The sequence below is a fragment of the Podarcis filfolensis genome, assembly GCF_964270895.1.
Source record: "Podarcis filfolensis genome assembly, chromosome: 8".
In the NCBI taxonomy this organism is placed as follows: Eukaryota; Metazoa; Chordata; class Lepidosauria; order Squamata; family Lacertidae; genus Podarcis; species Podarcis filfolensis.
Window position 1 is genome coordinate 6,811,949 of NC_139611.1, and position 20,186 is coordinate 6,832,134.

At 45.9% G+C, this 20,186-nt stretch overlaps 1 protein-coding gene and 1 long non-coding RNA gene across 3 annotated transcripts in view; both read left to right on the forward strand.

Annotated features, from left to right (window-relative positions):
- The window catches only part of LOC310769965, a 130,243-nt gene that overhangs the window by 44,426 nt on the left and 65,631 nt on the right, over positions 1–20,186 (forward strand). The window lies entirely within an intron of this gene.
- On the forward strand, positions 1,232–19,560 carry LOC310769855 (interleukin-1 beta-like). Of its 2 annotated transcripts, none has more exons than XM_083629694.1 (7): positions 1,232–3,382; positions 5,143–5,188; positions 6,680–6,719; positions 12,657–12,819; positions 14,427–14,603; positions 16,837–16,976; positions 17,661–19,560. In XM_083629694.1, the coding sequence occupies exons 2-7, from the start codon at positions 5,151–5,153 to the stop codon at positions 17,865–17,867; spliced, it is 765 nt and encodes a 254-aa protein (XP_083485820.1). In that variant the 5' UTR covers positions 1,232–3,382; positions 5,143–5,150; the 3' UTR covers positions 17,868–19,560. The 2 variants fall into 2 exon arrangements, with proteins under 2 accessions (XP_083485820.1, XP_083485821.1); XM_083629695.1 differs by having other exon boundaries at positions 17,665–17,810.

The window sequence follows — 20,186 nt, forward strand, 5'->3', positions numbered from 1 at the left end:
CGGAAACTGTTCTTAACCTGAAGCACCACTTTAGCTAATGGGGCCTTCCGCTGCTGCTGCATGATTTCTGTTCTCATCCTGAAGCAAAGTTCTTCACCCGAGGTACTATTTCTGGGTTAGCGGAGTCTGTAACCTGAGGCGTCTGTAACCCGAGGTACCACTGTATTGCCCCATCTTCCATGTGACAGCCCTTCAGTTATTGAAGATGGCTAACGTGTCACCTCTGTCTTCTCATCTCCAGGCTAAAAATTCCCAGCTCCCTCTAGGGTTTCCAGACCCTTGACCATCCTGGTTGCCCTCCTCTGCACAGTTTGTCAATATCCTTGTGGGTGTGAGTTGGCTGTCACAGCAGACTGAAAACATCCTCTGGAAAACTAAGATATTGATACATGCCACCACCCCACTTTCTGAGTGGTGCAAGTTTCTAGGAATCCAGGGTCTAGGTTTCCTTTGGAAATGAGGCACAGCTGAGATTGTGGTGTCTTTATGATAGATGGTTTATTTACACATATATGCAACCTGAGCCTGCCGTGGAGGGGGTTCAAGGCATTGTGGTGTAGTGGTTAAGAGCGGTAGACTCGTAATCTGGTGAACCGGGTTCGTGTCCCTGCTCCTCCACATGCAGCTGCTGGGTGACCTTGGGCTAGTCACACTTCTCTGAAGTCTCTCAGCCCCACTCACCTCACAGACTGTTTGTTGTGGGGGAGGAGGGGAAAGGAGAATGTTAGCCGCTTTGAGACTCCTTCGGGTAGTGATAAAGCGGGATATCAAATCCAAACTCTTCTTCTTCTTCTACGCTCCAAGAGGGTCCCATTTTTCCCACTGGATTCAAACTGTCAGCCCAAATTGACCTTTCACCACCACTCCTCCAGTTTGCTGCATTTGACAGACTGACACCTCTTTTCCTTGATCATGCCACAGCCAACCGAAATCCTAAAACTTCCTCCTAACAAAAACTCTGAGTTCAGGGAGGGGCTCTCCCCCCCCCCCCCACAAACTGTTTGCAGGTTGGCACAGAGTCTTTGATTTGCTGATAGTCCAACTTTCTGTCTTTTTCCCCTAATAATGGCCCATCTTTCAAGCGATCTTTTGAACCCAGGGAGATGAAAGTCTCACTTCCAGTTTAACTCTCCAAGCACTGATTAAATTCTAACATTTACTAAGTCCAGGGATGATGGGTGTCTTGCACCCACAAACTCATAGCAATATTCAACCTGGACACATGAATTTTGATCATTTAGAATCAAAACTTACTCAGAATCCCTGAGTTTCTTTCATAATGAAAAATATTTTTGTAGGCTTTCAGTTCTAACCTTGGAGCAATATGTTGTCTTTCTTGCTTTTTAAATAATTGCTTTTTCCATGCCTTCCCCCCGCCTTTTTACAAATAAGGAACTAAACTACTGTTTTCTTAGATAGATCTAAAAGATAGAAAAACCCAATGGGGTGTCCAAGGGAGCCTCTGACAACACAAAATAACAAGGAAGTGAGTCACAGGAAGTGCTAGATGCTCATGCTGGAATTTTGCTTCGTATGACCAAAATAAGAATATAAAAAGAGCCTGCTTGTTCAGGCCCTTGGCCCATCAAGTTCAGCATCCTGTATCCACAGTGGCCAATCATATGGCCCTGAAGAAGGAAGCATGGCAGCCGTTGGGATGTCGTCATTGCCTCTGCTCAGTCCTGCAACTCTTCCCTTGCCCTTGAACCTTGGAAGGATCCTGACCTCAGACTCTGTGCTTGCATCTAGCACTTCCTGCTATTAGCCCAAATAAAGAGCTTATTCATTTCTTCATTGCACTTATATCCCACCTTTGTTCTCCTCCTCACGCAGCAACCCTGTGAGGTAGGCTAGGCTGAGAGACTGTGGCTGGCCCAAGGTTATCCAGTGAGCTCCATGGCTGAGTGGGGACTCGAATCCTGGTCTCCCAGATCCTAATCTGACACTTTAACCCAGGAGTCAGCAACCTTTTTCAGCAGGGGGCCGGTCCACCGCCCCTCAGACCATGTGGGGGGCCAGACTATATTTTTTGGGGGGAATGAACGAATTCCTATGCCCCACAAATAACCCAGAGATGCATTTAAAATAAAAGCACACATTCTACTCATGTAAAAACACACTAATTCCCGGACCGTCCGTGGGCCGGATTGAGAAGGTGATTGGGCTGTATCCGGCCCCCAGGCCTTAGGTTGCCTACCCCTGCTTTTAACCACTGCACTGGCTTTTCCTTGTGCCCAAATATGTAAGAGCTGTTGAGCTGTGTCATCCTGTGACTGTTCACTCAGAAGTGAACTATGTTCCGTGATAAATAGTAAGGAAAGCCCCCAGCCTCAGTTCTCCAAGCTGTGAAATGGGAGGCATGAAGGAGGTGCCCTTTCAATGAAGCAAAAGTGGAAGGGGATATCTAGAACCAAACACACAGGAACAAATTTCCACACCAAAGTCAAACATAATTAATTAATATCACAAGGCTGCAAGCAATACAATTGTGTTTACATTATCCTGTACCTTATTATTTCAGGAAATAATAAAAAGACCTATTTCTCAATAAGGGCATTATCTTGTTGCCTGCCCTCTGTTTCTCGCCATATATGCAAGCTTAATCATGCATACAGAGTCCCACGTTTTTGTTCTCCATTCTTTCGTGGACAGTGTCCTCATTACCGCCCCCCAGTTTTGACAAATAATAACTCTGGCAGCAGTTAAGAGTTCATAGAATAATGGGGTCAAAGATGTTGCATTAATTCCCTGTCCTCTATTTGCACAGTTTCTTTAACATATCCAAACTGTAAAATTAGAAGATACACAGGTATAGCCAGTTATTCCTTCAATTTCCACTGCAATATCTTCCCAGAATTTTCTGATTTGGGGACATCTCCAGAATATCTGCTCTGTCCCAGCATTTGCAGCCTTGATACCTATGGAGCTAAAAACTGAAAGCATACATTTGGCATAAAGTGTTTGCGGGGGGTAAACAGAATAATAATTCTGGGCTTGTGCTCTTGAGAAGCAGAGAAAAGCTTGGCTTGGGGGACAGATTCTGCATCTTGGATCAAATGTTCAGCCAGATGGTTTGCATTTTAGAGAAACCAGGCCAGAGGCCACGAACTCTCCAAGATCTGATCCCTGGAAGGAAGGAGCTGGTCTTTCTCATGGGTGGAGCTAAGATAGATCTCCACCCCACGCAAAAGACTTTCCGGCCTTGCAGACAAGCAAAAGTAGATTGCACAATCCGAGCTTGACAGCAGGTTCGTAGAAAAGGCAGAGGTGGAAATTCCAGGCTCAAAGCCCCACCTTCTCCATGCTATAAATTTGGACAGAGGCTTCTGGAGTGAGAAGCAAAGCAGAAGAGCATCAAGCAGCCTTGGATCAAGAACCACAGGTAAGGATGCCTCCATAGATTCCCCTCCCACCTGGTTCCTGGTCACAGGCATCCTCCTCTCTTGGTGGCTCTGCTGAGGAGATGATGGATGGGGAGACTTCCTTTGGAGAAGGTACCCAAGCTCACCTTTGCAGCCAAATCCTGAAGCTCCTACCCCTCCATCCTGCAGCCCCTTCCACCCAGATTGCCAGAGCTTGCCCCCTGCCAATTGGGGTTTCCAAGACAAGCTTCCAGGGAATGGCCATGTCTTTCAGATACTGGCAGGTTGCAGCTCAAGAGGCAAAATGGCGTAGTGGTTAGAGCAGGTGTTGGTGTGTCGCGCAAACGCTCCGTGTGCTCCTGCCAGGGCTGGAAAGAGGTTTATTTAACCTCAGGTTTGCTAGGAAAACTCAATTACTGTGTCGCGAAATGATGCATGTCTAAAACGCGTGTCACCATTATGAAAAGTTTGGAAAGGTCTGGGATAGTGTGACGGAATAGGAGCTGGGTTCAAATCCTTCCACTCGGCCACGAATGAAGCTTGCTGGGTGGTGAATTTGGGCCAGCCGCTACCTCTCAACCCAACCTACCTTACAATATTGTTGTTGTGGGGATTAAATGATGAGGGGGGATGAACCATGTACGCCACCTTGAGCACCTTTGAGAAAAAGGTGGATATATAAATGCAATAAATAAGAGCCTAAGGAAGGGGTAGGCAATCTAAGGCCCGTGGGCCAGATGCGGCCCAATCGCCTTCTCAATCCGGCCCATGGATAGTGTGGGAGTCAGTGTGTATTTACATGAGTAGAATGTGTCCTTTTATTTAAAATGCATCTCTGGGTTATTTGTGGGGCATAGGAATTTGTTCATGCCCCCCCCCAATATAGTCTGGCCCCCCACATGGTCTGAGGAACAGTGGACCAGCCCCCTGCTGAAAAAGTTTGCTGACCCCTGCCCTAGAATATATCTATGTTTATCAATAAATCATTGGAAAATACTTACTAGATTTTTTGTTTTATTAATCTCTCTAAGGATTTGTTTTTCACTGGGTAGTGAACAACTTCCAGCAACAAAACAATTGTTCCGGCATGAGTTGCCATATTTTGAAGAGCAAAAAGGAGGACACTATGATGACTCTCATTTTAAATACCCCTACTCTATGTAGGCTATAAAAGGGATGCGGGTGCCACTGTGGGTTAAACCACAGGGCCTAGGACTTGCCGATCAGAAGGTCGGCGGTTCGAATCCCCACGACGGGGTGAGCTCCCGTTGCTCGGTCCCTGCTCCTGCCCACCTAGCAGTTCGAAAGCACGTCAAAGTGCAAGTGGATAAATAGGTACCATTAAAGCGGGAAGGTAAACGGCGTTTCCGTGCGCAGCTGTGGTTCGCCAGAAGCAGCTTAGTCATGCTGGCCACATGACCCGGAAGCTGTACACCAGCTCCCTCAGCCAGTAAAGCGAGATGAGCGCCGCAACCCCAGAGTCATCCGCGACTGCACCTAACGGTCAGGGGTCCCTTTACCTTTATGTAGGCTATAAAAGCTGTGGTATATTGCTATGGGGGGGGCAGGAGGAGAGAAGAGGAAAGCAAGCCTTCAACCACCAGTTATGTCTATGTCTCAACCAGAAAGTATAGCCAGAGACATTTCAGCAAATTTAAAAAAATCCACCTGGACAGAAATTTTACCCCTGAAAAAGAGAACGTGTCCTGGAAACATGGCAGCTCTATTCAGGAGAGGTCTGTGACCGGTGGGGCTCACGCTCGCACTTTTCCCTTTCCAGACACAACCATGGCCAGAGTCCCGGACGTGTTGCTGAGAGACATCAGGTGAGCATCTTCCCCGCTTTCCATGCTGGGTCATCTGTACTCCTGGTATCTGCTTATGCAGAAGCAGGGTTTTCTGTGGTGGGTTGTGATGGGTGACCCAATAGGAAGTCATGGAGCGCCCCACACACAGCCCATGAACCTCATCATTGCTCCTCAGCAGGGCCCGTCTCAGGGCTGACCCACTTGCTGCCTGGAACAGAGAACCAGATGCTCACAAACACCACAGCTCTGCACGCAACTTGGGTGGCTGTAAAAGAGGAGTAGGGTTGTCAATGGCTACTAGCCGTTGCCTGAGGCTGCGCTCTGCCTTCCCAGTTGGAGGTAGCAATGTTCCTGGATGCCAGTTGCTGGCAAACTGCGGGACGAGAGAGGGCCCTTGCGCTCCAAACCTGCTTGCAGGTTTCCCATAATGGGAACTACAACTAATCCAGAATGCGGTTCCCTCACTGCAAGAAGTCAGGTTACAGGGAACCAGGCAGAGGGCCTTCTCAGTAGTGGCACCCGCCCTGTGGAACGCCCTCCCAGCAGATGTCAAAGAGAACAACAGCTACCAGACTTTTAGAAGACATCTGAAGGCAGCCCTGTTTAGGGAAGCTTTTAATGTTTAATAGATTATTGTATTTTAGTGTTTTGCTGGAAGCCGCCCAGAGTGGCTGGGGAGGCCCAGCCAGATGGGCAGGGTATAAATAATAAATTTATTATTATTATTATTATTATTATTATTATTATTATTATTATTATTATCAGCACCTGGTTGGCCACTGTAAGAACAGAGTGCTGGACCAAATGGACCATTGGCCTGATCCAGCAGACACTTCTGATGTTCTTACACAGAAGCCAAATCTACCAGCAGCTGAATCTTGCCTCCATGCCAGCAATGGGATCGCATCCTGCACCAACCTTGAGGGCCAGGGGCTTGTGACAGAGACTCAGTCCAGGCATCCACGGATCAGATCCCCAAGGAAACAGTGCGGAGCAGAGGCAGAGCAAGGGGTTGCCTCAGGCGGAAGATGCTGGAGGGCCAAGCAGCTATGAATGCCATGCAGATGCCAGCTTGCTGCCCTCAGGGATGGGGGAGGACAGTGCCCCATCACTAACATTTTGAGGTTCAGCTGTAGCTCCAGGCGGTTTCCATATTGTCCGTTGCCATAAGCAACTAAATCTCTTGGCCCTGACATTTTCATCCCCCAAAAAGTTTCTGATTTGAGTTTCCATTGAAATGAGGCTGTATTTTAATTTTAATGTTTTGATGTTTTAATGTTGTATTGTAATCTTGTTTTTAAGTTGTATTTCAATCAATTTGTTTTTATATCGGGAGTTAGCCACCCTGAGCCCGGTCTTAGCTGGGGAGGGCAGGATATAAATAAAATTTATTATAATTATTATAATTATTATTATTATTATTATTACTGAGTCCTATCCTGAAGGGTCTGATATCTCAGAATCTAAACTCTCTTCTTCACCTCCTTCCTCGTCCCCCTTCCCTTCTAGTGAGGAAGAGATGGAGATGGAGTTCTCATTCGGCAACGAGGTAAGACGCCTTCAGCATTTTGGGGGGTGGGAGGGAAAAACCCCATAACACAGCTCACCCCCTTATTCGGCTCCCACTTGAGAAGAGGGATGGCTTGCAAGGCTATCAGAGTGGCTTCAATGGTACCCAGAGGGCAGGGGATGCTTGGGGTTCAGCCCAGGAATTCGCCCTTCCAGACAGAGAGCTGTAGGCCAAGGTGTTTTTCACCTGGCATTTAAGCACAGTGCCATAGTTAGGCTCAGGGCCATTGTTGGGGAGGGACACAGCCCCAGATCTTTTCCGCCAGGCCCTCAGGCCTCATGCCCTCCCTCCCTCTACCCTCCCCTATGAAAAACATTGTTCAGAATAGCGGCGTGAATGAGCTGTCGATGAAGATAACACAATGAAATTTTCTTTACTTTTCAATATAATTTTTATTGATCTTTACACAATTCTTCCAACACAAGATGACAAATCCTTGGCTGTCGTAGCCTAGAACTTCCATCAACCTCTTCTAATGGTTTTCTGAATTCCTTTCTAATTACTGAATTTTTCGCTCCATAAGACGCACCTAGTTTTTAGAGGCGGAAAACAAGAGAGAAAATATTCTGAACGAAACAGGGGATGTATGATTTTTGTGGTTCATGCTGTGGCCACAGACATGTGATCTGAAGCTGAATTTGGGGTGATCCGATGCAAAAATCCTGAGGATCCATGTGGATTCGTGCTTTGTAGGGGACCACGCATTCGCTCCATAAGACGCACAGACATTTCCCCTTACTTTTTAGGAAGAAAAAAGTGCGTCTTATGGAGCGGGAAAATACGGTATGCATTTTACGACTATGCTTATTGTTTTAAATCCAACCTTACGTCAGCTGTTCTTAATACTTCTCACAATAATTTGGATAGTCCCCCGTACAAAACTTCTTGGAATCCTACAAGCGATGTTAAGTAGTTGCAGTTATATTTCAAATACAACATAAATTTCTTCCAGTCCTTTAGGAAAGGCTAGTCCTGCTGGTTTCAAATTTTCCCTGTAGGTCTTGCCACCTCGGCGGAGTCCATCAATTTTATTTGCCACTCTTCTTTTGTTCGCATTTCTTCTTGCTTCCGTCTTTGAGCTAATAGTATTCTTGCTGCCGTGGTCACATATAAAAAACAGGATTTTTTAATCATTTTTATGAATTTCTAGACCTACCATACCCAATAAAAGAGCTTCTGGGTTTTTTCCAACATTATTTCAACATTTTTTTGATTTCGTTATAAATCATTTCCCAGAAGTATTTCACTTTTTTACATTCCCACCACATGCGGTAAAACGTGCCCTCTTTTTCTTTACATTTCCAACATGTATTATTCGTTTTATACATTTTGGCTTGTTTCACCGGTGTTATATACCATCTGTACATCATTTTCATTATATTTTCTTTTAATGCACTGCAGGCAGTAAAGTTTATTCCTTCTCTCCATAACCTCCCCCAATCGTCTATTGGTATAGGTAAAGGTAAAGGGACCCCTGACCATTAGGTCCAGTCGTGGCCGACTCTGGGGTTGCGGCACTCATCTCACTTTATTGGTCGAGGGAGCCGGCGTACAGCTTCCGGGTCATGCGGCCAGCATGACTAAGCCACTTCTGGTGAAGCAGAGCAGCCCACGGAAACGCCATTTACCTTCCCGCCGGAGCAGTACCTATTTATCTACTTGCACTTTGACGTGCTTTCACACTACTAGGTGAGCAGGAGCAGGGACCGAGCAACGGGAGCTCACCCCGTTGCGGGGATTCGAACCGCCGACCTTCTGTTTTTTTTTTTATATAAATATTTATTAGATTTTCCACTTTTATACAAACACAAAAAGAAAAAGAAAAGAAAAATATTAAAAACAAGTCAATTTCAGTAACAATTTTTCAATACCATGTTTCTTTGACTTCCTCATACCTCCCCTTCTTGTTTTCTAGTTCAACTTGTTAATCCAGCAAATCCTAATCTCTTAACATTCCTTTTTAAAATAACACCTTATTTTCCACTCAACTTTTAAATTTTATGACTTAAACAATTTTAATCCCTACTATCTTTATCATAACAGCTAGAGACCACAAAAGTTCAATCCAACATCTTTTCAGAGTTCATTAATTTTATAGTGTTTCTGTAAATAGTCCTTAAATTTCTTCCAATCTTCTTCTGCCGACTCTTCTCCCTGGTCACGGATTCTGCCGGTCATTTCTGCCAGTCCCATACAGTCAATCAACTTCATCTGCCATTCTTCCAGAGTGGGTATATCTTGAGTCTTCCAGTGCTTTGCTATAAGTATTCTTGCTGCCGTTGTAGCATACATAAAAAAAGTTCCGAACCGCCGACCTTCTGATCGGCAAGTCCTAGGCTCTGTGGTTTAACCCACAGCACCACCTGCGTCTATTGGTATATTATGCCCTATATCTTTAGCCCAATGTATCATTACTACAATGAAAATTTCTAAACAGCAACAATTAATAACTGCACCTTTATTCAAAACCCAGTTGGAACGGTTTAGCTGAATTAATTGTTAATTCAGCTAATTAATTAAAAGCTAAACTGATGAACTTGATCTGGTGATGCCAGCTTTGCAAAGTCTGATATACCTCCAGTGCCCCCTGCTGCCTGCTTGCCTTTTAGCAACCCACCCCCACCCCACCCCCCAGGGAATCCCACTGCCCCACACTGCTCTGAGGGATCAAATAAAGAGGGGGGGTCCACATCTGTGGTGACCTGCTGCTTCTACTGCTGCTGCAGTGCTTACAAAAAGAAAAACCTGGATATTCTGCAATCTGAAGAGAGGCTAACAATAGAATAATAATAATAATAATAATAATAATAATAATAATAATAATAATACATTTTTATTTATACCCCACCCTTCCCGGTTCAAAAACTGGGCTCAGGGCAGCTAAGAACAAATTTAAAACACTTAATTGTAAAAGCAGCATAAAATACAGTATAAAAACACGAATAACAATAAAATTCAAAATTCAAAAATCAATTTAGGGGAAATAAGCATTAGATAATCCCCAGGGCTAGCTGGCTGAATTGGTCCTACTTGGGCCAGCGAGGAGGCCAGGGGAGAATTAGCTGTGGGGTCTCAGAGCGGGTAATCTTCATAAAAGGGGAGGGAGAGGGAAGAGAAGGGAAATAAAAGATCAGGCTGAATTCAAATTAAAAGCCGGGGGAATAGCTCTGTCTTACAGGCCCAATGGAAGGAGGTTAAATCCTGAATGGCCCTGGTCTCATGGGACAGTGCATTCCACCAGGTCGGAGCCATCACTGAAAAGGCCCTGGCCCTCACTCCCCGCGATGGAGTGAGCTCCCCTTGCTTGGTCCCTGCTCCTGCCAACCTAGCAGTTCGAAAGCATGTCAAAGTGCAAGTAGATAAATAGGTACCGCTCCGGCAGGAAGGTAAACAGCGTTTGCGCGCGCTGCTCTGGTTCGCCAGAAGCGGTTTAGTCATGCTGGCCACATGACCCGGAACCTGTACGCCGGCTCCCTTAGCCAATAAAGCGAGATGAGCGCCGCAACCCCAGAGTTGGCCACGACTGCACCTAATGGTCAGGGGTCCCTTTACCTTTTTAGCATATCTCCTCTTAGTCATCTTCTCTCCAAACTTAAAAATATTCAACTCCCTCAAGAGTTCCTCATAAGGAAGGAAGTGGGATTGACCTGGTTTCTTCTGAAGTTCTGGCCTAGGATGTTACTTCTGCTCCTCTGATAAGGCTGTAGCTTAGTTATCTGGTTGTAACTGCTCTTTACGTACTTAATTTCTACGCATGTGTAAAGCTAAGGCTGAGAGATGCCTCTCTATACGCTTGTGTAAAGTAAATGCCTTGCAGACTCCACCTCTGTGTGTTCCCCCAGCGGCGGCTGTAGTTCCGGCCGAGCAAAGCTGCCTCAAACGTTACAGCTCGGTCTGGTTAGAATTACAGAGTTGGAAAGGGCACTGCAGTGGTCATCCAGCCCAACCCCCCTGCAATGCAGGGATCACAAAAAAAGCATTCCTGTTAGATGGCCGCCCAACCTCTGTTCAAAAACCTCCAATGAAAGAAGGTCCACCACCTTCCACTGTGGAACAGCTCTTGCCACCAGAAAGTTATTCTGAATGTTTAGATGGAATCTCTTTTCTTGTAATGGAGACCGTGTGGTGCAGTGGTTAGGACCCTCGTACCTACGGGACTGCCTCTCCTGGTATGCCCCGCGGAGGACCTTAAGGTTCATAAATAGCAACACCCTAGAGGTCCCTTGGGAAGTCAGATTAGCCTCAACCAGAGCCAGGGCCTTTTCAACACTGGCTCCAGCCTGGTGGAACGCTCTGTCTCATGAGACCAGGGCCCTGCGGGATCTGATTTCTTTCCGCAGGGCCTGTAAGACAGAGTTGTTCCGCCTGGCCTTTGGCTTGGAATCAACTTGATCCCCTCCTTCTCTTTCCTTTTTCCTTTCTCCTTCTGTGATGGAACTCCTATTTGGGGACTTCCCTGGCATTTTTCTGGCCCACGAAGGACCAGTCTGGATAGTTGGCCTTGGTGAAGAGTTGACGTTTTCATCCCCAAAAAGTTTTTGATTTGAGTTTCTACTGAAATGAGGCTGCATTTTAATGTTGCATTTTAATCTTGTTTTTAAGTTGTATTTTAATCAATTGTTTTTATACCTGGTGTTAGCCGCCCTGAGCCCGGTCTTGGCTGGGGAGGGCGGGGTATAAGTAAATTTATTATTATTAATATTATTATTATTATTACTATTATTATTATTATTATTATTATTATTATTATGTTTGACCTGAAAGAGGAGGGTTCCCACTTGGCCATGAACCTCTCGAGGTAACCTTGGGCCAGTCACCGCCTCTCAGCCTACGTCACAGAGTTGCTGCAGAGATTAAATAAAGAAAAAAGAGATATAAATGCACTAAACAACAACAGCGTTAGTTAGTTGAAGAAAATCCACTCCCCACCCTACCCCCCCATGAGCCAGTAAAAGGGCCTGAGCATTCTTTTTTTAAAAAACAAAAAATTATTGATTGTCCCCAAAAAATTTAAACAAACATAAATGTCAACCGTATTTAAACCAATCTTAGTGACATTGTTAAATGACTGCCTCGTATCCCCCTAGTTGAATTTCAGTGTATATCATTTTAACAGTTTTCCAAAACCAAATTTTCTCATAAAATTAACTTAATCACTTAACATCTTTCTTTCTTTCTATTTTAGCATTAAACATATTAATTCCTAACATTACATATTTAAATCCTAAGCCTATCTGATATTTTCAAGCTTTTTCAATTAAATTAACTCAACATCTTTAAAGTTTGACCAAACTGCCGGAGGCAGTGGAAGACAGGAGTGCCTGGCGTGCTCTGGTCCAGGGGGTCACGAAGAGTCGGACACGACTAAACGACTAAACAACAACAACAACAACATATTTAACTAAATAGTCTTTGCATTTCATCCATTCCTCTTGATACTCCTCGTCCTTCTGGTGACGGACTCTTCCAGTCAGGTCAGCTAGCTCCGAAAAATCCATCATCTTCATCTGCCATTCCTCCACTGTTGGAACTTATTGTCTTTTCCAATTCTTAGCTAACCAAATTCTTGCTGCAGTTGTGGCATACAAAAACAATTTGACATCTTTCTTGGGCAATTCCAAACCTGTTATTCCAAGAAGGGCCTGTGTATTCTTATCAGCAGCAGACAACAGCAGCAACCACTTCCTTCCCTCGGGTGCCCGAGAGCCAAGCCCTTAGCTGGGTGCAATGGGAGCAGGCGGAAGAGAAGGGGCGAAAGCAGGGTGCATTTGGAGGGAGCGGCAGGAGGTCTCATCAGAATGAGCCAGAGCCCCTAGGGAAGGGGCTGCTCCCTTGAGCTCTTTCCATAATGGGACACCTTGCGCTGTTTGTTCCAGGGCCCCTTTCTGACTATTCCAGCTCATTTCCCCCCTATAGATCTCCTTCTATCAGTCGTTCCAGCACGCAGGTATCCTTTCCGTTCTAGAAGATGCCGCAACCAAGCCCAGCACGCAGCCACCAAGACGGAGAAGGCCCAGCCGCAGCAGGCTGTTCACAGATGCCGACTTGAGCGAGATGCTGACCAGCAACTTGGTGGAAGGTACTGAGCTCCCTCTATTCAGCCAGTCCCAGTTTTGAGTGGCAAGGCGTTCCAAAGGATAGCAGTGCTCTAAAAGGGGATTGGATGTCCTCATGGAGGAGGAGGAAGCCCTTGACAGCTACTAGCCACTACGGCCGGACTCTGGCTCCACAGTTGGAGGCAGCAGTGCTTCTGAATGTCCGTTGCTGGAAACCACAGGAGGGGAGAGGATCCTAGTGGTCAAATCCTGCTTGCTGGTTTCCTACAGGGATTTGGGTGGCCCCTGTGGGAACAGGAAGCTGGACTTAGACGGTCCATTGGGCTGATCCAGCAGGCTCTGCTTATGTTCTTTTTTTTAATATATATATAAAAAAAAATATTAGTTTTTTAACATACCATTTTCAACAGTAATTAAACATACTTTTACATCTTATACAATTTTTTGACTTCCATCAATCCTGTCTGAAAATTTTCCAATCTAATCTCTTATTATACATTTCTTACTTTCCCTATTACATTTAATACTCATAACCAATATCTAAATTCATTATCTAATTTGTAACATTTCATATATTTCTCCTTAAAAAACTAATTGTAATCCTACTAGTGTAATTTGTTGATTACAATTGCTTTTCAAATAGTTCATATACTTCTTCCAATCTTCTGTAAATCTCTGTTCCCGCAGGTTTCGAATCCTTCCTGTCATTTTGTCCAGTTCTGCATAGTCCATTAATTTCACCTGCCATTCTTATTTCGTCAGAATTTCTTCTTGCTTCCATTTCTGGGCTAACAATACTCTTGCCGCTGTTGTTGCATATAAAAACAGTTTAACATCTTGCCTATTAATATCCTGACCTATAATACCAAGTAAAAATGCTTCTGGTTTTTTTAAAAAAAACATATATTTCAAGATCTTTTTCATCTCCTTTTATATCATTTCCCAGAAGTTCTTTACTTTCTTACACTCCCACCACATATGATAAAATGTTCCTTCTGGCTCTGCTTATGTTCTTATGCAAGTTCCCACACGGCCATAGGTGACATTAGCCCCACCTAATGCGGGTGGCGCTGTGGGTTAAACCACAGAGCCTAGGATATGCCAATCAGAAGGTCGGCAGTTCAAATCCCCGCAACAGGGTGAGCTCCCGTTGCTCGGTCCCAGCTCCTGCCCACCTAGCAGTTTAAAAGCACATCAAAGTGCAAGTAGATAAATAGGTACCTCTCTGGCGGGAAGGTAAACGGCGTTTCCTTGCGCTGCTCTGGTTTGCCAGAAGCGGCTTAGTCATGCTGGCCACATGACCCGGAAGCTGTACGCCGGCTCCCTTGGCCAATAAAGAGAGATGAGCACCACAACCCCAGAGTCGTCCACGACTGGACCTAATGGTCAGGGGTCCCTTTACCTTTACCTTTATCCTACCTCACAGGGAAACATGAGCTGACAGAGAACCTTGTGTACCAATCCGAGGTCTTTAGAGGATAAAGATGTGTTAAGATTGGGAGAATATCGCTTCCACCAGAAGGAGCGTCGAGAGAATTGTTCTGGAAGGGCTGTAGCAAGAGCTTCCAAGTCTTGCTGGCCTCTCTCTTGTGCTGACCATAATGCTCCCTGTTCCCTCTTGCATGTCCAGGTCCATCTTCCTTTGCTGAAGCCAGCCTTGTGTCTTCAGGGCTTCCGTCTGCTTACACCTATGTCAAGGTGGAAAGGTGCACCATCCAAGACTTTGACAACAAGTGCTTTTTCCTGGACGGGACCCCAGGGCAGCCCAAGCTCCTTGCCTTGCACTTACAAGCCAACGAAAAGCCAGGTAAGGAATCATGTAAGCGTAGAGCTGGAGGGGACCCACCAGGGTCATCTAGTCCAACCCCCTGCAAAGCTAAATAATCTCTCACTGATGGCCATCCAACCTCTGCTTTAAAATCTCCAATGAAGGAGAATCTGCCACCTTCCAAGGGAGTCCAGTTGCACTGTGCAATGGCTCTTCCTAACATTTACTCAGAATCTCCTTCCTTGCCATTTCAACCCATTGGTCTGGGTTCTGCCCTCTGGAGCAGCAGAAGACAAGCTGGCTCCATCTTCTGTGGGACAGCCCTTCAGATATTTGAAAGTGCCAGCACGCCACCTCTCCATCTTCCCTCATACACCAGCCTCCCTCCTTTCTCCTGCCAAGCACCACTGTAGGGCGAGTTATAGATGCTCCAAGGCATCTGGAGGGTGCCAGGGTGTGGCAGGCTGGCCAATGTCCATGCTAGGTCTGTCTCCAATGGTCTCCAACAGTTTGGTCAATGAAAGATGGGGAAACAGTAAGAGGGTCTTCTCTGTGCTAGCTCCCAGTTTGTGGCATGCCCAGCCTCCTCATGGAATATATTTCGATGTCAGGGCAAGGTACATCTTTTTGCAGGCGGAAGGCGAGATCAGAACATCCCTGGCATCTAATGCTAATGTATCAGGTCAGAGGTCAGCAAACTTTTTCAGCAGGGGGCCGGTCCACTGTCTCTCAGACCTTGTGGAAATGAACGAATTCCTATGCCCCAAAAATAACCCAGAGATGCATTTTAAATACAGTGGTACCTCGGTTTACATATGCTTCAGGTTACATACGCTTCAGGTTACAGACTCCGCTAACCCAGAAATATTGCTTCAGGTTAAGAACTTTGCTTCAGGATGAGAACAGAAATTGTGCTCAAGCGGCGTGGCAGCAGCAGGAGGCCCCATTAGCTAAAGTGGTGCTTCAGGTTAAGAACAGTTTCAGGTTAAGAACGGACCTCCGGAACAAATTAAGTACTTATCCTGAGGTACCACTGTACAGTCATACCTCGGGATGAATACGCTTCAGCTTAAATATTTTCGGGTTGCGCTCCGTGGCAACCCGGAAGTAATGGAGCTCATTACTTCTGGGTTTTGCCGCATGCGCAGAGGCTCAAAATGAAGTCACGCACATGCGCATAAGTGGCGAAATGCGACCCGCGCAGACGCACAGTCGCGTCTCACGTTCGCTTCAGGATGCGAATGGGGCTCCGGGACGGATCCTGTTCGCATCCAGAGGTAACACTGTAAAAGCTCACATTCTACTCATGTAAAAACATCAGGCAGACCCCACAAATAACCCAGAGATGCATTTGAAATAAAAGCACATATTCTACTCATGTAAAAATATGCTGATTCCCAGACCATCCGCGGGCCGGATTTTGAAGGCGATTGGGCCTTATCCGGCCCACGGGCCTTAGTTTGCCTACCCATGCATTAAGGTAAAGGGACCCCTGACCATTAGGTCCAGTCGTGGCCGACTCTGGGGTTGCGGCGCTCATCTCGCTTTATTGGCCAAGGGAGTCGGCATACAGCTTCCGGGTCATGTGGCCAGCATGACTAAGCCGCTTCTGGCGAACCAGAGCAGCGCACAGAAATGCCGTTTACCTTCCCGCTGGAGAGGTACCCATTTATCTACTTGCCCTTTGATGTGCTTTCGAACTGCTAGGTTGGCAGGAGCAGGGACCAATCAATGGGAGCTCACCCCGTCGCGGGGATTTGAACCGCCGACCTTCTGATCGGCAAGTCCTAGTCTCTGTGGTTTAACCCACAGTGCCACCCGCATCCCTTACACATGCATTAGGTGGTTCAAATGTACCAAGTTGCATGGGACCCACTATGAAATTTATAAATGTTCATAAATAAAATGAAAGAGGGGAAATCTAGCGCCAAGTAGGACCTCCTTCTTGAGCTGTGAAAGTCTACTGACCTGGGTCACATGAAAAAGTGTCCCAAGAGAGCGATATGGCCTGCTTGTCATTTTAAGGGGTGCATTTCAAGTCACCCCTCTAGACGTTTCAGCAGGGAATCGGTGAGGACATCAGCTAGGGGCAGAGGCAGGAGACCAGAAACCCACCCTGTGCCTGATCTATGATTCTGTGTCCTGGAAGCGCATACCCAGGAGCAGGGGGCTTGGGGAGACATAGCCAAAGCTCAAGCCCCTCCCTCTGCAAGGGTTCTGGCCTTGAGCTCATCAGAACTGAGGCAGGATTTGCCCTTTGGTTTCTTCCTAGTGGAACTGGACCTGCGTTTCTATCGCTCACCGCTGGGCAGCGATGCCACGTCTGGGCAGCTGGTCGCTCTGGACATTGTCGACAGCAAGCTGTACTTGACGTGCGTCAAGGAGGGAGACGGGTGCCGCCTGCAGCTGGAGGTGAGTAGAGTAGTGAGTAGGAGGTGAGCAGTAGGGCTCCAGAGCCCCCCACAAAATGCATTGGGCTCCTCAGCATAGCTGTCAAGCGTCCCTTATTTGGCGGGAAACTCCCTTATCCCAGTGCTGTGTCCCGCTGCTGTCCGTTATTGTGATGTCCCTTAAATTTCCCGGGTTTCAAAGAAAGCAGCTCCTCTCCCTCCCTCCCTGCCGGCCAGGGAGGAGGGAGGCTCCAACTGTGTTGCTTGGCTGCGTTGCTCACCCAATAAGGAGTCTAAGAATGACTTGGGGGTGGAGCTTGCATGCCTTGTGCCTATCAAATCGACCACGTTGACTGGCGACTCGCCTTTGCTCAGCGCTTCCCAGCGGAGAGATGATGGTGGTTTTCCTTGCTGCATCCCCTTTGCCGGGTAGCTGCACTGTGGGAACCACCGCTTGAGGCTTCGTTTGGCTGCTGGTTGGGCTTTCTGCCTTTGGCTCGGAGGGGCTCAGAAGTTGAACATACCTGTGCCCGGAAAATCCCTTATTTTGGCTGCTGATCCCTTATTTTCGAGGCTGCTGGTCCCTTATTTTCAAATCTGAAAGTTGACAGCTATGCTCCTCAGGCAGCTCTGTGTGGCCCCCAAGACTCTGGCTGTGTGTGCTGGGGAGTGTGGCAACCCCCTGACCACTCTCCCTTTCCTCTAGGAAGCAGAGAAGCCCCTGAAGGAAATCTCCGGAGACAACCAGAAGTACCTCTTTTATTACAAGCCCACCAGCCCAGCGAGCGAAACCTTCACTTTCCAGTCCCTGATCTGTCCCGGGTGGTACTTGGCCACCCCAAACGATAACGGCTACGTACAGATGCACAACGTCATCGGAGAACGTTTCTACACCGACTTTCATTTATTTTAATAACCATTAATGTTTTCAGCCACAGTGGTATGTTGGTTGGTTGTCTTTTTAGGCTGCCTGAATTTCTCAGGGGCCACGTATGTACCACGTACAGAAATCCCAGTTCCTGGTCTTGCATGTTATACTATTTATTTATTTATTTATTTATTTGTCTATTTAGTTATTTAGTTATTTATTTCATAAAATTTATACACTGCTTGATTGTAAAAAAAAACCTCTCGGAGCAGTTTTTGTCAACATGTTTTTTATCATGTATATACTGTATATGGAAATGTTGCATATATTTATTTGTTTATTCATTCATTCGCTCATTCACTTGCATATTTATTTATTTATTAGCATTGACCTACTTGAACATTTTGATGCTTACTGGAAGGAATTTTTTTTATTTTGTTTCAACTACAGCAGACCAACACGGCTACACAACATTCACCTACACAGTTTCCAAATTCCAAAAGGATATCATAGATGGCAAGTCTAAATTGTTAAAGAAGGCGTATAATATCCTGTTGGAATGGGAAACAAAAGATGAGGAAGTTAAAGCAGTAATGATTAAGTGGGCACAAGATATAGGTCACAACATACAATTGGACGACTAGATAAGGCTTTGGAAAGTGAACTTGAAGTTTATGGATTGTATATTGCTGAAAGAGAACTATATGAAAATGATGTATAGGTGGTAAAGGTAAAGGGACCCCTGACTGTTAGGTCCAGTCATGATCGACTCTGGGGTTGCGGTGCACATCTCGTTTTACTGGCCAAGGGAGGCGGCGTTTGTCCGCAGACAGCTTCTGGGTTATGTGGCCAGCATGACTAAGCCGCTTCTGGCAAACCAGAGCAGCGCACAGAAACGCCGTTTTCCTTCCCGCCAGAGTGGTACCTATTTATCTACTTTCACTTTGACATACTTTCGAACTGCTAGGTGGGCAGGAGCTGGGACTGAACAACGGGACCTTCTGATTGGCAAGCCCAAGGCTCAGTGGTTTAGACCACAGTGCCACCCGCATCCCTTGTACAGGTGGTACATTACACCATTAAAACTGGCCAAAATATACAAAACAGAACAAAAGAACTGTTGGAGATGTAAAGAAGGCGAAGGTACATTTTATCATATGTGGTGGGATTGTAAGATGTGTGAAATGATATATAATCATTTGGGGGGGAAATGTTTAAAATAACTTTTGTGAAGAAACCAGAAGCCTTTCTGTTAGGTATTCTAAGACAAGAAATGCCGAAGGAAAATCGGACATTATTTATGTATGCTACTACAGCAGCAAGAATTCTAACAGCACAAAACTGGAAGACTGGAGATATACCATCTAAAGAACAATGGCAAGAAAAAATTATGAGATAGGCAGAACTGGCAAAATTAACGTGAAAAGGACAATAGTGACTTTGGAAAAGAATGGGAACCCTTTACAACATTCAGAAACAACAACAAAACATGGACTCGTTGGCAGGATTTAAACAAACATTTACAGTTTTCTTTACAGAAAACAAGAAATACAATTAGTGATAATAGAACATTATGTATACACAGCAGAATGTAACATTTGGTTTAATAAACCAGAAATGGAAGGTGGGGGAAGTCAACGGGGAGGGGGAAACTAGAAAATGGATGTTAAATGATGATGTTGAATATTTGTTTGAGAAAATAAAATCAATAAAAATTATTTTTTAAAAAACAAAAAAACCATGGCTACCTACCTGTAACTTGAAAGTAAAGTTAAGCCCGGAAAGGGGGGGGTTCCATTGTCTGGGTGGTGCAAGGGGGCTGCCAGATCTCTACCTAGGGCCCAACTTTGATAGGTGGGCGGGGACACCCGTCACTGAATCATAGACTGGGAAGGGACCACCCAGGGTCATCTAATCTGTTGTTGTTGAGTCATTTAGTCATGTCCAACTCTTTGTGACCCCATGGACCAGAGCACGCCAGGCACTTCTGTCTTCCACTGCCTCCCGCAGTTTGGTCAGACTCATGCTGGTAGCTTCCAGAACACTGTCCAACCATCTCGTCCTCTGTCGTCCCCTTCTCCTTGTGCCCTCCATCTTTCCCAACATCAGGGTCTTTTCCAGGGAGTCTTCTCTTCTCATGAGGTGGCCAAAGTATTGGAGCCTCAGCTTCAGGATCTGTCCTTCCAGTGAGCACTCAGGGCTGATTTCCTTCAGAATGGATAGGTCTGATCTTCTTACAGTCCATGGGACTCTCAAGAGTCTCCTCCAGCCCCAGAATTCAAAAGCATCAATTCTTTGGCGATCAGCCTTCTTTATGGTCCAGCTCTCACTTCCATACATCACTACTGGGAAAATCATAGCTTT

Bases quoted from the DNA above. Each gene is read 5' to 3' on its own strand.
- LOC310769855 (XM_083629694.1), top strand. From the start codon at position 5,151: ATGGCCAGAGTCCCGGACGTGTTGCTGAGAGACATCAG. The intron at 5,189-6,679 runs GTGAGCATCTTC...CTTCCCTTCTAG, and splicing joins GTGTTGCTGAGAGACATCAG to TGAGGAAGAGATGGAGATGG. The intron at 16,977-17,660 runs GTGAGTAGAGTA...CCTTTCCTCTAG, and splicing joins GGTGCCGCCTGCAGCTGGAG to GAAGCAGAGAAGCCCCTGAA.